The 15,797-nt window shown below is 46.4% G+C and overlaps 1 protein-coding gene across 1 annotated transcript in view; it reads left to right on the top strand.

Moving 5' to 3' along the window:
* Positions 1-15,513, top strand: part of RHBDF1 (rhomboid 5 homolog 1) — a 353,761-nt gene extending 338,248 nt beyond the window's left edge. The window contains exons 17-18 of the mRNA XM_063934209.1: positions 11,516-11,669; positions 14,509-15,513. Coding sequence (XP_063790279.1) covers positions 11,516-11,669; positions 14,509-14,928 — 574 coding nt within the window. The 3' untranslated portion in view covers positions 14,929-15,513. The remainder of the gene's footprint in view (positions 1-11,515; positions 11,670-14,508) is intronic.
* Positions 15,514-15,797: the final 284 nt, after the last annotated feature.

Genomic DNA, 15,797 nt, shown 5'->3' with positions numbered 1-15,797 from the left:
CACACACACACACACACACACACACACACACACACACACACACACACACAGTCAGACTGACAGACTAGCCACCCCCAAACCCCACACACACTGGACTGGAAAAATTAACACACTCACACTGTCCTGCACCCCCTCCCCCTCCCTCTCCCTCACGCACGCTGGACTGGAAAAATTAACACACTCACACTGTCCTGCACCCCCCCCCCCTCCCCCACGCACGCTGGACTGGAAAAATTAACACACTCACACTGTCCTGCACCCCACACACACAAACACACTGGACTGGAAAAATTAACACACTCACACTGTCCTGCACCCCTGCCCCCCCCCTTCCTCCAACTAGACAGGAAAAATTAACAGACTCATACTATCGTCCCCCCCCTCCCCCCAAACTGAGCTGAGGACTGCTCGCCTGCACCTCTGAGACTGCTGTTGATGGCCCACATGTTGAGGGTGCAGGAGCCGTTCTCTCAATGCTGCACTCCGGGGGCTGCGCCGGCGCTCAAAGTCCTTTTCCATCCTCCGCAGTCCACACACACTGACCGCCCAGGCCACACTGTGTGCAGCCTGCAGTACACCGGGAAGATGCTGCAGGGACTCTCCCACCGCCGCCGGTGTCTCCTGTCAGCTGGGTACTGGCCCCTGTCAGCCAGCCTGGCTGCTGTGGTGGCAGCAGGCAGGGCGAGCACGGCCAGCGCCAATCCGGGGCCGGACATGTGTTGTTGCCTCTGCTGGAACTGGATAACTTCCACCGACCATCACCCCGGAGAGCAGGGGGAGCTCCCTGCCCAGCACACAGTGCGCTGCCCGGCTGCGGATACACGGCGCCATTCTGCCCCTGCCTCTGGGTGGATGTACAATCCTCAGCAGTGCTCTGAGACTGTACACGCCGAGGACCCGCTGCTCCGCTCTCTACTAATGTCGCTTCTTTCTCAGTTATTTCCACATTTTGGCTGGTTGCGCCGGCGCCGCCGAAACCCTGACGCATGGGACGAGCGGGCCGTGCAGGTGCCGGTGGCGCCCCCACGGCGCCCAGGGCACGTGCCCTGCTCGCCCCGTGCTTGATACGCCTCTGATCGCCACCTGCTGACAAACCTTTTATCCAAGTTTTTATTTTAAATTAAATGGCAGGCGCATCCCCTGATTTACCTATTGTTTAAATCTCAAATAATTACAAGCCTTAGAAATCACCCCAGAGTGCTCTAACTAGAGATACTTTAATTTATGTATATATGTATATATATATATATATATATATATATATATTTCTCTAACGTCCTAAGTGGATGCTGGGACTCCGTAAGGACCATGGGGATTAGCGGGCTCCGCTGGAGACTGGGCACAACTAAAGAAAGCTTTAGGACTACCTGGTGTGCACTGGCTCCTCCCACTAAGACCCTCCTCCAGACCTCAGTTAGATTTCTGTGCCCGGCTGAGCTGGATGCACACTAGGGGCTCTCCTGAGCACCTAGAAAGAAAGTATATTTAGGTTTTTTATTTTCAGTGAGATCTGCTGGCAACAGACTCACTGCAGCGAGGGACTAAGGGGAGAAGAAGCGAACCTAGCTAACAGGTGGTAGTTTGGGCTTCTTAGGCTACTGGACACCATTAGCTCCAGAGGGATCGACCGCAGGACCCGACCTTGGTGTTCGTTCCCGGAGCCGCGCCGCCGTCCCCCTTACAGAGCCAGAAGCACGAAGAAGGTCCGGAAAATCGGCGGCAGAAGACTTCGGTCTTCACCAAGGTAGCGCACAGCACTGCAGCTGTGCGCCATTGCTCCTCATGTACACCTCACACTTCGGTCACTGATGGGTGCAGGGCGCTGGGGGGGGGGGGGGGGCGCCCTGAGGGCAATAAATAACACCTTGGCTGGCAAAATATACATCATATATAGTCCCAGAGGCTATATAGATGTAAAATTACCCCTGCCAGTATCACAGAAAAAGCGGGAGAAAGTCCGCCGAAAAGGGGGCGGGGCTTCTCCCTCAGCACACTGGCGCCATTTTCTCTTCACAGTGCAGCTGGAAGACAGCTCCCCAGGCTCTCCCCTGTAGTTTTCAGGCTCAAAGGGTTAAAAAGAGAGGGGGGGGCACTAAATTTAGGCGCAATATATGTATACAAGCAGCTATTTGGGGAAAAATCACTCAATTATAGTGTTAATCCCTGCATTATATAGCGCTCTGGTGTGTGCTGGCATACTCTCTCTCGGTCTCCCCAAAGGACTTTGTGGGGTCCTGTCCTCAGTCAGAGCATTCCCTGTGTGTACGCGGTGTGTCGGTACGGCTGTGTCGACATGTTGGATGAGGAAGGTTACGTGGAGGCGGAGCAGAGGCCGATAAATGGGATGTCGCCCCCTGTGGGGCCGACACCAGAGTGGATGGATAGGTGGAAGGTATTAAATATATATATATATATATATATAGCAAACGGACGTGTCAAGCAGCTCCAGTGCGGGACGCAAGTGCAGACGCCCACAGATGATGTCATCACCGCTCGACGCGTAACCGGGGCAACTGTAAGCAAAGACTAATAATACATGTACTGTTAAAAACATACTGGATCGGTGGCAATTTGCCATTTATGCCGTGGTTATTTGCTGTGATTTTGCTATTGTATGCATTCATTATCATCCTCTCCTGTAATCTAATAGCAATGCTTGGTAGCAGTTTTTACGTTTCCAATCGCTCCAGTATGTTTTTAACAGTACATGTATTATTATTATATGTTTGTATATTTTGTTTCACGGATCGGTGTTCTACTGATCTTGTCTAAAACTGTGGAGTCTTTGCTTACAGTTGCCCCGGTTACGCGTTGAGCGGTGATGACGTCATCTGTGGGCGTCTGCACTCGCGTCCCGCGCCGGAGCTGTTTGACACGCTGTAGTGAGCTTATATAAGGTATGTTTTATACTGTCTGTGTTATCCTGATGAAGAAGTAATACACTTCGAAACGTTGCTTTATCCTGCTTGTTGCATGTCATTATTTCTGAGTGCCGCCTGTCCGTTTGCTATTTTGGACCTCAAAGCCATTGAGGTACCTAGGAGGGCACCAGGCAAGTAATCATAGTGATTGAGGAGTGCTGCCACAACTATGGTATATATATATATATATGTGTGTGTGTGTGTGTGTGTGTGTGTGTGTGTGTGTGTGTGTGTGTGTGTGTGTATATATATATATATATATATATATATATATATTTCTGCAGCGGGGTACACTAGTATTCCACAGGGAATAACATTGGGTGTAGAGTTGGATCTTGATCCGAGGCACCAACAGGCTATAGCTTTGACTGATCCCAGGATGCACTACACCGCCTCCTCTATATCCCCGCCTCCAGGCACTGGAGCTCAGTTTGTAAGTTGGTGCAGGCAGCTAACAGGGAGGGCTGCGTGAGGCAGCCCCGAAAAGAGATTTTCTGACAATAAAGAAGACTTCAAGGGCCGCAGCACAGGCACTTGGTGCTATATGTCATACTGACATATCGTGCTGCGGCTCCCTCACCTCCCCCAGCGGCGCTGTATACTCCTGCGCCCTGTTTGCCGGGTACTTACAGCGGAGGAGCTCCGGTCTCATCAGGCAGACATACTGCCGCTGCTCTCCTGAATCGCGTTGCTGCATGATAGGGAGGAGGTAAGAGGGTCCCCCAGGCGGGACCCACCAAAATCGCGATCCGGTCGCGGTCTCCGGAGATGGACCGCACCGCTGGTGTGGACACTGTGGTCGTGCAGGGACCCCACTATATCCACCAGGGCAAGGAGCACAGGTCGGATTTACTGAAATCCGGTTATTACAGGCTCCATAGTACCCGGTGGTGAAGTCCAGCAGAGGGGATAAGGCGCTGACCTGTAGCCCCTCCCCCAGCCCCAGGCACCATCTACAGCAGATGTTCCCACCCTGGTGCTGCATCTCTCTCTCTCCCTCACTCCCTGTCAGCGTTTGGGCGCCATTACACAGAGCTGCGCTGATTCTGGGACTGCTGGGCACTTTCTCCTCTGTAAAGCCGCCAGCCTTATCAGCGCTGTGCATTTACAGGACACTTAAGTATTCTACATGTCATTTAGACAGTGTAATGGGCCCTACAGACTCGGCGATGTGCCGCCGAGCTGCCAGACCGCCGATACGGCAGGCGGGCGACCTGGCGGTGGGGGGGGGAGTGAAGTTTCTTCACTCCCCCCGTCACCCTGCTCCGTAGATGTGCAGGCAAATATGGACGATCTCGTCCATATTGGCCTGCATGCACAGCCGACGGGGCATCAGCGATGAACGAGCGTGGGGCCGCGCATCGTTCATCGCTGGTGCCTCCACACTGACAGATATGAACGTTGGCCCTCATTCCGAGTTGTTCGCTCGCAAGCTGCTTTTAGCAGCTTTGCACACGCTAAGCCACCGCCTACTGGGAGTGAATCTTAGCTTATCAAAATTGCGAACGAAAGATTCGCAATATTGCGAAAAGACTTCTCTGTGCAGTTTCTGAGTAGCTCGAGACTTACTCTTCCAGTGCGATCAGTTCAGTGCTTGTCGTTCCTGGTTTGACGTCACAAACACACCCAGCGTTCGCCCAGACACTCCTCCGTTTCTCCAGCCACTCCCGCGTTTTTCCCAGAAACGGTAGCGTTTTTTCAAACACTCCCATAAAACGGCCTGTTTCCGCCCAGAAACACCCACTTCCTGTCAATCTCATTACGATCACCAGAATGAAGAAAAAAACCTCGTAATGCCGTGAGTAAAATACCTAACTGCATAGCAAATTTACTTGGCGCAGTCGCAGTGCGAACATTGCGCATGCGCAGTTAGCGGAAAATCGCTGCGATGCGAAGAAAATTACCGAGCGAGCAACTCGGAATGACCACCCTTATCTCGTTAATTAATGAACGAGATCGTTCATATCTTTCTTGCAGTGTTATCGCCCAGTGTGTAGGGCGCATTAGTTAAAAACAACTGCATAACTACAGGAATATTCAGTACAAGTATTCTCTTATATACATCCAGTATTTACTGTGCATTGTTATATCTGTATACATACATAGCTTTACGTAGTATTGCTAGTCCAGTGCAGTTTTATTGTTGTTTGTAATAATTTCTACGTTGTACATGTGACTGTGTTTGCCAATAGCTGCTGTGTGGTTCCTATTCCGTGTATCTCACACATATTGCTATCCCTATATTCTGTACCCTGATGGAGGCTAAGTGCATCAGGGTCCTATATATATATATATATATATATATATATATATATATATATATTTATATATATATTTATTGTGTTGCACAGGATATTCTGTTTGGTATTTTTCTTTTTGTATTTCAGCCACCTTATACCACTTAAATCCTCTATTTGTGATCTGCATTGCAATCACACTCCACAGGGTTTTTTTGTCAAGTACTATGTCTGGCTATATTGTACTGTTACGCCCTAGGGCTACATTCTCCAATAATGTCTGTGTCACAGGGCGGGAGATCCTGTGTCATTCAGTGCTGACGGCGTGGATTTATCTGAGGAAAATGTTCCAGCTGAGGGTCCAGGTATAGGGCGTTCTGTACCCCTCGGTGAGCCTGCAGCACCGGTGGCACACCAAGACCCACCTTGGGCTGCTTTTTCTAATTTACTGACAACGCTAGTAACAAGACTTTCACCCCCTGTGGGACCTCCTGTGCCTGTACAATCACATATTGTCCCTGTTGTAAATCCACCATGGGTGGATTCTCTGTCGACTCAGTTACAGAAGTGAAATCAGTCTTTGGTTAAACAAAAGCCTGACCCTCGCCCTCCTAGGACCAAAGGGTCATGTAAGCGGGCCATTTCTTCCTCACAAGCCACGCATGTTTCGGATACTTCATCTGATGAAGATGGCGTATATACTGACCCATCAGACACTGATGCAGATGCTTCTGATGGGGAATCTGCAACACAGGTGGCACTGACCTCTTGGAGGCTATCAAACTGATTCTTCAGATTGATGATGAACCTGAACCTCCAGATACATCTAAGAAACCTGATAAGTTCAAACGTCAGAAGGTTACTAGATTAGTTTTGCCACATTCTGACCATTTAGTTGACATACGTCAGGAATCCTTGGAGTCTCCAGGAAAGAAATTCTCCCTGTCTAAAAAGATGCTAGCTCATTATCCCCTCGCTGCAGAGTTAAGTAAAAATTGGAAAACACCGCCGCCGATGGACTCACATGTTGCACGTCTTATGGTGTCTTCTACTCTACCTGTCACTACCGTCACCTCTTTGAAGGAACCGACGGATAAGCGTGTGGAGGGTTGCTTGAAGTCTATTTACACTCTTGCGGGTGCTGTACATAGACCTATTATAGCGGCTTCTTGGGCTGAAAAAGCTATTGAAGCCTGGCTTCAGGAAGTTGAAGCGAAGCTACCTCTGAATTTTTCTGATAATGCCAGACAGTGTCTTTCATATATTACCACAGCCTCGCATTACATTCAGGAGGCGGCCTCTGACGCCGGTGTGCTGGCAGCTAAAGCATCTACTACGTCTATTCTGGCTCGCTGGATTCTGTGGTTGCGGTCCTGGTCTGTGGATCTGGACTCCAAAAAGACCTTGGAGGTGATCCCTTTTAAGGGAAACATACTTTTTGGGGAAGATCTGAACAAGATTGTTGCTGACTTAGCTTCTGCTAAAACTGCATGTCTGCCGAGTACTAATCCTTCGGCTCCGAAGGCTAAAGAGTACCACCTTTCGTTCCTTTCGACCTCCAAGAAAAGGTAAGGGTCAGGTGTACCCAAAACAGGCTCGCACTTCCAATACCTCTAAGCCCAAACCTAAACGTTCCTGGGCTGCCCATCAGCCTGCTTCCAAACCAGACAAGCCTGCTGCATGAAGGGGTGGGCCTCCCCCTGGGGGACCCCAGGGTGGGAGGCCGACTTCTGCGGTTCGCCCAGGTATGGTTACAGACCACTTCAGATGCCTGGGTGAGGGAAGTTGTCGCTCACAGATACGCCATGTCTTTCAAGAACGTCCCCCTCGTCAGTTTTGCTAGACAAATATCCCTTCAGATCCGTTGAAAGCAAAAACTACATTTGGTGGTACAATCACTCCTGGGCACAGGAGTGATAGTGCCGGGGCCTCTGGTTCATAGAGGCAGGGGGTACTATTCAACGCTGTTCCTAGTTCCAAAACCGAATGGATCTTCCCGGCCCATTCTCAACTTCAAGTCTTTGAACAAATTTGTGAAGATATTCAAATTCCGTATGAAAACTCTTCGCGCTATTGTTCTGGCCTATTAGCCCAAGGACAATATGGTATCCCTGGACATACAGGATGCTTACCTACATATACTTATTGCCATGTCGCATCAGCAATATCTGCGGTTTGCTATTGGAAACCTACATTGTCAATTCCAGGCCTTGCCTTTTGGACTGACCACGGCTCCGCGAATCTTCACCAAGGTCATGGCGGTCATGACAGCCCTTCTCCGCCATCAAGGTATCAGGATCCTGCCGTATCTGGACGACTTGTTGATCCTGGTGAACTACCCAGAGGTTCTCCTTCATCATCTGGTCCAATTCCTGCAAGCCCACGGGTGGCTCATCAACTGGAAGAAATCCTCACTGGTCCCTGCTCAGTGCATGGTGCACCTGGGGGCATTACTGGACACACACAAACAACGATTGTTCTGGTCTCCGGAGAAGGTCCTGAAACGTCAGGACAAGATAAGATGCTTCCTATCTCGCCCACATGTGTTGATACACTCGGCGATGCAAGTACTAGGCCTCATGGTGTCGGCTTTCAACATGGTAGAGTATGCTCAATTTCATTCTCGCCCTCTGCAGTGATTAATCCTTTCCAAGTGGGACGGCCTGCCTCACCGGATCAGGTCTCACAGGAAGTTCGTCTGTCTCTGAGCTGGTGGCTCCAGGACCAACGATTGAGCAGGGGTCGTCTCTTCTGGATCTCTAACTGGGTCCTCCTAACGATGGAAGCCAGTCTGCGGTGTTGGGGCAACACTCTCTTCAGGATCGGTGGACCAGGGAGGAATTTCTCCTTCCGATAAACATTCTGGAGTTGCTGGCAGTGTTCAATGCTCTGAAACTGGCCCTGCCTCTGGTACAGAACAGGCCTGTTCAAGTACAGTCAGACAACGCCACCACGGTGGTGTACATAAATCATCAAGGCATCACTCGAAGCCGCATGGCAATGATGGAAGCGTCAAAGATTCTTCTATGGGCGGACTGCCATCTGCCAGCCATATCGGCAGTGTTCATTCTGGGGGTCCTCAACTGGGAAGCGGACTACCTCAGTCATCTGGAAGTATTTCAACTCCTAGTGGACAAGTGGGGCCTACCAGATGTAGACCTGATGGCGTCTCAACACAATCACAAGGTTCTGGTCTTCGGAGCAAGGACAAGGGATCCTCAAGCACCGTTCGTGGTCGCGCTGGCAATTCCATGGAACTTTCAGCTGCCGTATGTGTTCCTTTCGGTGTTACTCCTGCCCAGGGTAATAAGGAAGTTCAAGCAAGAAGGAGGAATACTACTTCTAATCGCTCCAGCGTGGCCTAGGCGGCATTGGTTCTCACACCTGCAGGGTCTCTCGGTAGAGCGTCCTCTTCTACTTCCGCAACGCCCAGACCGCCTCGTTCAGGGCCCTTGTGTCTACCAGGATCTGGCTCTGCGTGGCTTTGACAGCGTGGCTCTTGAAGCTTCAGTTCTGAGGGCCAAAGGATTTTCTGAGGCGGATACTCAGACTATGTTGAAAGCCCGTAAACCGGCTTCGGCTCAGATTTATTTTAGGTTCTGGAATTCTTACTTCACCTGGTGTGCGGCTAAGAATTATGATGCATACAAGTTCAGTACTGCCAAACTTTTGGCTTTTCTGCAACAGGAATGTTCATATTTCAGCCTTGTCGGTATGGTTTCAGAGAAAAATTGCGGCTCTGCCTGACGTTCATACTTTCACTCAGGGTGTTTTACGGATTCAACCTCCCTGTGTCCCTCCTGTGGCTCCTTGGGATTTGTTGGTTGTTCTGGATGCTTTACAAGAGCCTTCGTTTGAACCTCTTGAGTGTGTGGACCTTAAATGGCTTACACTTAAGGTCTTATTTTTGCTGGCTATTGCCTCTGCTAGAAGGATTTCAGACTTGGGTGCTTTATCCTGTCGGTCACCCTGTCTGATTTTTCACCGTGACTGTGCGGTTCTGAGAACTCTTTCCACCTTAACCAAGAGATTGTGGTTCCGGCCTTTATCTCTCCTGGTTTGTCCTCCAAAGAACAGTCTTTGGATGTGGTACGGGCTCTCTGTATCTATGTGAAGAGAACCATCTCTCTTTGGAGATCTGATTCTCTCTTTGTCCTTTTTGGTATTCACAAACGTGGCTGGCCTGCAAATAAGCAGACCTTGGCCAGATGGATTAGAATGGTGATTGCACAAGCTTATGGACAGGCTGGTCTTCCAGCTCCTGCTACTATCAAGGCCCATTCTACTCGGTCTGTTGGACCTTCTTGGGCGGCCCGCCGTGGCGCGTCCCTAGAACATTTGTGCAAGGCGGCTACGTGGTCATTAGGTAACATAGTAACATAGTACATACATAGTAACATAGTATCTGAGGTTGAAAAAAGACAATTGTCCATCGAGTTCAACCTATTTGTGGTCTCCTATGCATGATGATTTGACAAAAATTTCTGACTGATGCTGCTGTCAGCCGTTGCATTTTATCCCTATTTATAGTTACTATAATGCATGACTATGCACCATACCCCTGGATATCCTTATCCATTAGGAATTTATCTAACCCATTCTTAAAGGTGTTGACAGATTCCGCCATTACAACTCCCTCGGGCAGGGAATTCCAAACACGTATTGTCCTTACCGTGAAAAAGCCTTTACGCCGTATTGTGCGGAATCTCCTCTCCTCTAACCTGAGCGAGTGTCCACGAGTCCTCTGTGTTGATCTAACCAAAAACAGGTCCCGCGCAAGCTCTGTGTATTGTCCCCTTATATATTTGTAGATGTTGATCATATCCCCTCTTAGTCTCCGCTTTTCCAATGTAAACATGCCTAGTCTTTCAAGCCTTTCCTTGTATTCCATCGTCTCCATGCCCTTAATTAGTTTGGTCGCCCTCCTCTGTACCTTTTCAAGCTCCAGGATATCCTTTTTGTAGTACAGTGCCCAGAATTGTACACAGTATTCAAGGTGTGGCCTCACTAGTGATTTATATAACGGGAGGTTCTATGCCTTTGATACTTCCGCCTCCCAGGATGTTTCCTTTGGACGCCGGGTTCTTGTGCCCGCTACAGTGCGTCCCCTCCCTTGAGTAACTGCTTTAGGACATCCCCGATGTTATTCCCTGTGGAATACCGGTGTACCCCGCTGCAGAAAAGGAGATTTATGGTAAGATTCATCATTGTTAAATCTCTTTCTGCGAGGTACACTGGATTCCACAGGGCGCCCACCCTGACGCATTTAGCTTCTTTGGGTTTGTATGGCGTTAGCCGCTGATACCTTCTCCTGTCGTGAGAATGTGGTTATCTGTGGCTACTAATTACTGTTGGCTCTTTTACCTGCTACTGCATTGGACTGGTTAACAAAACTGAGCTCCAGTGCCTGGAGGCGGGGATATAGAGGAGGCGGTGCAGTGCATCCTGGGAACAGTCAAAGCTTTAGCATGTTGGTGCCTCGGTTCAAGATCCAACTCTACACCCCGATGTTATTCCCTGTGGAATCTAGTGTACCTCGCAGAAAGAGATTTAACAATGGTTAGTCTTACCATAAATCTCCTTATTAACTGCTTTAGAAATGTGGGTTGTGATGTAGATTAGAGCTCTTTATGCTCTTGCGCTTTCAACTGTGAAATTATATTATAGGCCAGTTGTTGGGATATTTAAGGAGGTTTCAGATTTTTCAACCTCTGTACCTTCAAGAGGATTAATGAAGCTGCCTTCTCCTGCCTATATTTTGGTACTTACCTCTTTAGGGGTGGTCTTCAGTTTGCCGGCTGTTGGGATCCCGCCGCATAGTATACCGGCGCCTGAATCCCGACAGCCAGCATACCGACACTTTTTCTCCCTCTAGGGGGTCCACGGCCCCCCTGGAGGGAGAATAGATAGCGTGGCGCACATAGCGCGCCACCGTGCCCGCAAGGGGTTTATTTGCGCTCGCCCAGCTGTCGGTATGCCGGCGGTCGGGATTCCGGTGCCGGTATGCTGGTCGCCGGGAGCCCGGCCGCCTGTATACACTACTACACCCCTCTTTAGTAATAGAGACAGACATATCTTCCATGTCTCTCACCCTCCTTTCAGCTACCTCTCTGTTTGTTTATCCGCTCTGATTAGGATCTGTTTTACCTAGAAGGGAACTCATTATAAATGCACCAATTCATTTTATTTTGGTCCCATCACAGTAAAGGAAATTACATAATTGAAGTGAAAGTATAGTCTATTTAACATAGCTATTGCCTCCTGAATATACTATTGCCTTCTTAATATATGACAGTATATTTCACAAAAAAATATGTGAAGTGCTTTTGTTCATAATTGTGTATTTTATATTTGCAGGATCTTGCACTGTTTGGTTTCCATCTGCTTCCAGATGACAATACTTCGAGATCTGGAAAAGTTGGCAGGCTGGCACAGAATCTCCATTATTTATATTTTAAGTGGGATTACTGGAAATCTTACCAGTGCTATTTTTCTGCCCTACAGAGCGGAGGTATCTACTTTCATATGTTTCCCAAAAATATTTACTTTTGTCTCTTTTAAAAGGAACACAGCTAAATAATTTACCATGGCTATCCAATTAGATGCAGTAATTTACCATGGCTAATACACACACACACACACACACACACACACACACACACACACACACACACACACACACACACACACACACACACACACACACCTCAGATGCTGGCAGTTATTGGGGATTTACTGTAGTTTTGTACGCTAAGCAAAATTCCCGATAACCACCTACATGTAAGCATGTACATGGAAATGGAAGCATGTAGGTACGAGAATTTATCCTGGACCCTATGTGTTTATGGCACAAAATAGAAAAAAATTCTAACAAAAAAAAGGGGAATAATTGGATAGGTAAAAAAAAATTGCCTCTAATGTAAACAAAAAAAAAAAAAATCAACCTGCCCATTCATCACGGATGAAAAATTTTCAAGCCTGATTGCGTACTCCCTTAATATAAAGAAAAATCTGAAAAAAATATTTTTCTAATTTTAAATCGCAAATCTTATTATAGAGATTTTTACCTCTTCCTCTGTGGGAGGGTGCATTGTATGTAATGTAAGATATGTAAAGGAAGAAACAAAGGGGTTTATTTACAAAGAGTTGTTAAACCCAACACTTCTGAGCGTGTTTATGCCCAATATTTAAAAGGGCAGTGTCTTGCTCGTCAAAGCATTGCCCTTTTAAAAATCCGGCCTAACAATGCGCTGAAGTGTCGGGGTTGAATAGCCTGACTCTTCGTAAATAAACCTAAAAGTGGGCGGTGGGACATGTCTGTATTGAGGAAATACTGTTTAACCTGTTGAACAATGATGGTAAGTTTGGTACTGTCAACAAACTTTAACTACTTTTCACCTTCAAGCTTTTTTCTTTTTCTTTCTTTTATCCCAAAAACAACTATCAATAATTTCAGTAACACAAACACTTTGGGGTATATGCAATTGCGGTCAAACTCCGGCTGGAATTCGACCGGTTTTAAATTCGACACAATTCGACAGTCAGACACCCTCCCGCCGTGACCCGAATTCGACATATTCAATAAAAAACGGATTCGACAGTCCCGCTGTCGAAAAATGGACCAATTGACAATAGTGATTCGACTTCATGGACTGCACAAAAGTGTGTAAAAAATCCTGACAGCTCAGACGGGCACAGCCAATCAGGAGAGTGCCACGACGTGGCGCTCCCTGATTGGCTCAAGGGACCCTCTTTGACAGCAGTCACGGGGGGTCCCAGCAGTGGGGGATTGGGGTCCCATGTGTAAACATGGGATCCCTTTCAGTGCGTGGATCGGGTTTTGCGTTTTATTATTTTGCCAAGTACGTGGATTACAAACTAAGAAGAGGACAGATCTACACAGGATTTTTGTGAGTATCATTTTATTTACAGGTACCTGTGGATTCTACGTGGAGAAGGGAACGAGCCTCGTGTCAACATAGGTAAGTATGTGTGTGTGTTGGTGTGCATGTATGTAATAAAGTTTTACTTTCACGGTGTGTGTGTACTGTGCTTATTAGGGTATTTTTTTTGCAGTAGAACTACAGGTACCAGCGGGCCCATTTTTCCCACGCATGCTGGTACTTGTGGTTCTCCAAGTACCAGTTTGCGGGGGAGGCTTGCTGGGACTTGTAGTTCTACTACAAAAAACAATATTCTTTATTTTGTCACTTGGCTATCAGCCTCCCATCCGCCGCCCTTGGATGGAGGGGACAGCCTCGGGCTTCACCCCTGGCCCTTGGGTGGCTGGAGGGAGGGACCCCTTGATTTAAGGGGTCCCCACTCCTCCAGGGTACTCCGGCCAGGGGTGACTAGTTGGGGATTTAATGCCACGGCCGCAGGGACCGGTATAAAAGTGTCCCCCGGCTGTGGCATTATCTCTCCAGCTAGTGGAGCCTGGTGCTGGTGTGAAAAATACGGCTGACTCCTACGTCTTTTGTCCCCCATATTTTTTGCACCTGGACCGGACGCAGAGCCTGGTGCTGGTTGTTAAAATACGGGGGATCCTCTGTCAATTTTTTTCCCGTATTTTTACAACCAGGACCGGCTCAAAGAGCCAGAGGCTGGTTATGCTTAGGAGGGGGGACCCCACGCATTTTTTTCAGGGTTTTTAACCCATTCCCACCCCATCCCACTGAAAAACAGGCTCTGCTCTCTCCATATTATTTTAGTCAGTAAAAAAAAATATATATTCTTTTAAAAAATATATTAAATAATACTTGTGGCTCCTAATAGACAAACCAAGTAGATAATCCCCTCCAATATAAATAGATATGCTATTAGCAACAAAAAAAAACACACACAATAAACATGTTTTTAAACATTTTCCAGCAAAATGAGGCGGACTGAAATTGACGAAATGACTGTCGAAAAGCACTGTTGTCGAATCGACATTCTTCAATTGAATATACTTTTGTCGAAAAGCCGCATTTTTACCATTGCAGACATGTCGAATTTGACAACTGTCGAATTGCAAAAAGTCGAATCTGAAACTGCCGTTTTTTTGTCGAAAAGTACTGTATTGCATTGTCGAATAATTTTTGTGTCGAAAATGCCCCGTTTTTCGACATTTGCGGCAATTCGACCGCAATGGCATATGGCCCTTAAAATTAATTTATTTTACACTATCAAACTTTTCTTTGTAAATTCTAATTTACTTTGCTTACTGTATATTTCATATCTGACTGCATGTTTAGCCGCCTCCACTCCTATAAAATAGCTGCATACAGCATTTAATTAAATAGACAATTTTCATTTCATTCAGGTAATTTTAATTTAGTTAGTATTGATGAAGAATATTTTTCTTCTAGGTTGGACCGGCTGGATCTCAGTTCGGAATCTTGGCATGCCTTTTTGTAGAGCTTTTTCAAAGTTGGCAGATTCTGGAACGGCCATGGAGGGCCTTCTTCAAGCTATTTGCTGTTGTCATCTTCCTATTCACGTTTGGCCTTCTTCCATGGATTGACAATTTTGCTCACATTTCTGGCTTTATTAGCGGTTTCTTTTTATCTTTTGCATTTCTTCCTTACATTAGCTTTGGCAAGTTTGACATGTACCGAAAAAGGTGTCAAATTATTATTTTTCTACTCATATTTTTTGGACTTTTCTCAGGACTAGTGGTTTTATTCTATGTTTATCATATCAAGTGCGAATGGTGTGAGTACCTAACCTGTATTCCGTTCACAGATAAATTCTGTGAGAAATATGACCTTGATGCACAACTTCATTGACACTTTATAACTAGAGATTGAATTTTTATACAAACCATATTTGAGTCTTTTCTATGTTTTACAGATATGGCGTTACATTGTTATTATTAAAGGTACTGAAGGAATAACATAGCCATTTTATCCCACAAGCTGCTGAGTTTAAATTACTGAGTAATTAACCTTATTGATGCAATGGTCAAGAAGTGACAGGTATACGGAAATGATCGTCTTTTGCTGTGGGAATTGAAATATTTTTTCTATATAGCCATATTAAAGTATATTCTTAAAAGTGCACATTGTTAATTTAAACTGTAAATATAGTATTTGATAACCTTTGCTAAAATGTGTCTCAGATGATTTTACTGTCTGAAAGCAGAACTATTGTTTCTTTGTTCACTTTTTTGAACGACAGTGTGATGTCTTTTTGATGGACTAATTCAATTATTTGGGTTTTTTAAAAATATTTTTGTCCTGCAGGCACTACTGTAGTAATTGACTACAGGGTAGCGTTTTAGCTACCTTATCTGTAATAAAAAATATTGAATATTGAGTATAGCGTTTCTTTTGCCTAGTTCTTTGTATACACTCCCACCTTTACTGGTAAAGTGGATTTTTATTATTAATACCATAACATTTTTAACTCACAGGTAAGGTATATGCACTCTGTTCAAGTCACCTAAAACCTTGGAGGGCTGTTTGGTTATTTTTTGTTTACATGTTCTATCTTTAAGTTTATTAAAAGCAAATAACTGTTTATTATTGTCCATTGTATAGGACTTCCATACTTTTCCATTATTATCTGCAGAGAAATTAAAGATCAGGTGCACAACTCGAGAATTAGACGCTAGGTTTTAATGGTAGAAGCAAAAAAAAAAAAAAGGGAAGAGAAG

This window comes from Pseudophryne corroboree, chromosome 7, assembly GCF_028390025.1.
Source record: "Pseudophryne corroboree isolate aPseCor3 chromosome 7, aPseCor3.hap2, whole genome shotgun sequence".
NCBI lineage: Eukaryota > Metazoa > Chordata > Amphibia > Anura > Myobatrachidae > Pseudophryne > Pseudophryne corroboree.
This window is presented reverse-complemented; position numbering and strand designations above follow the sequence as displayed.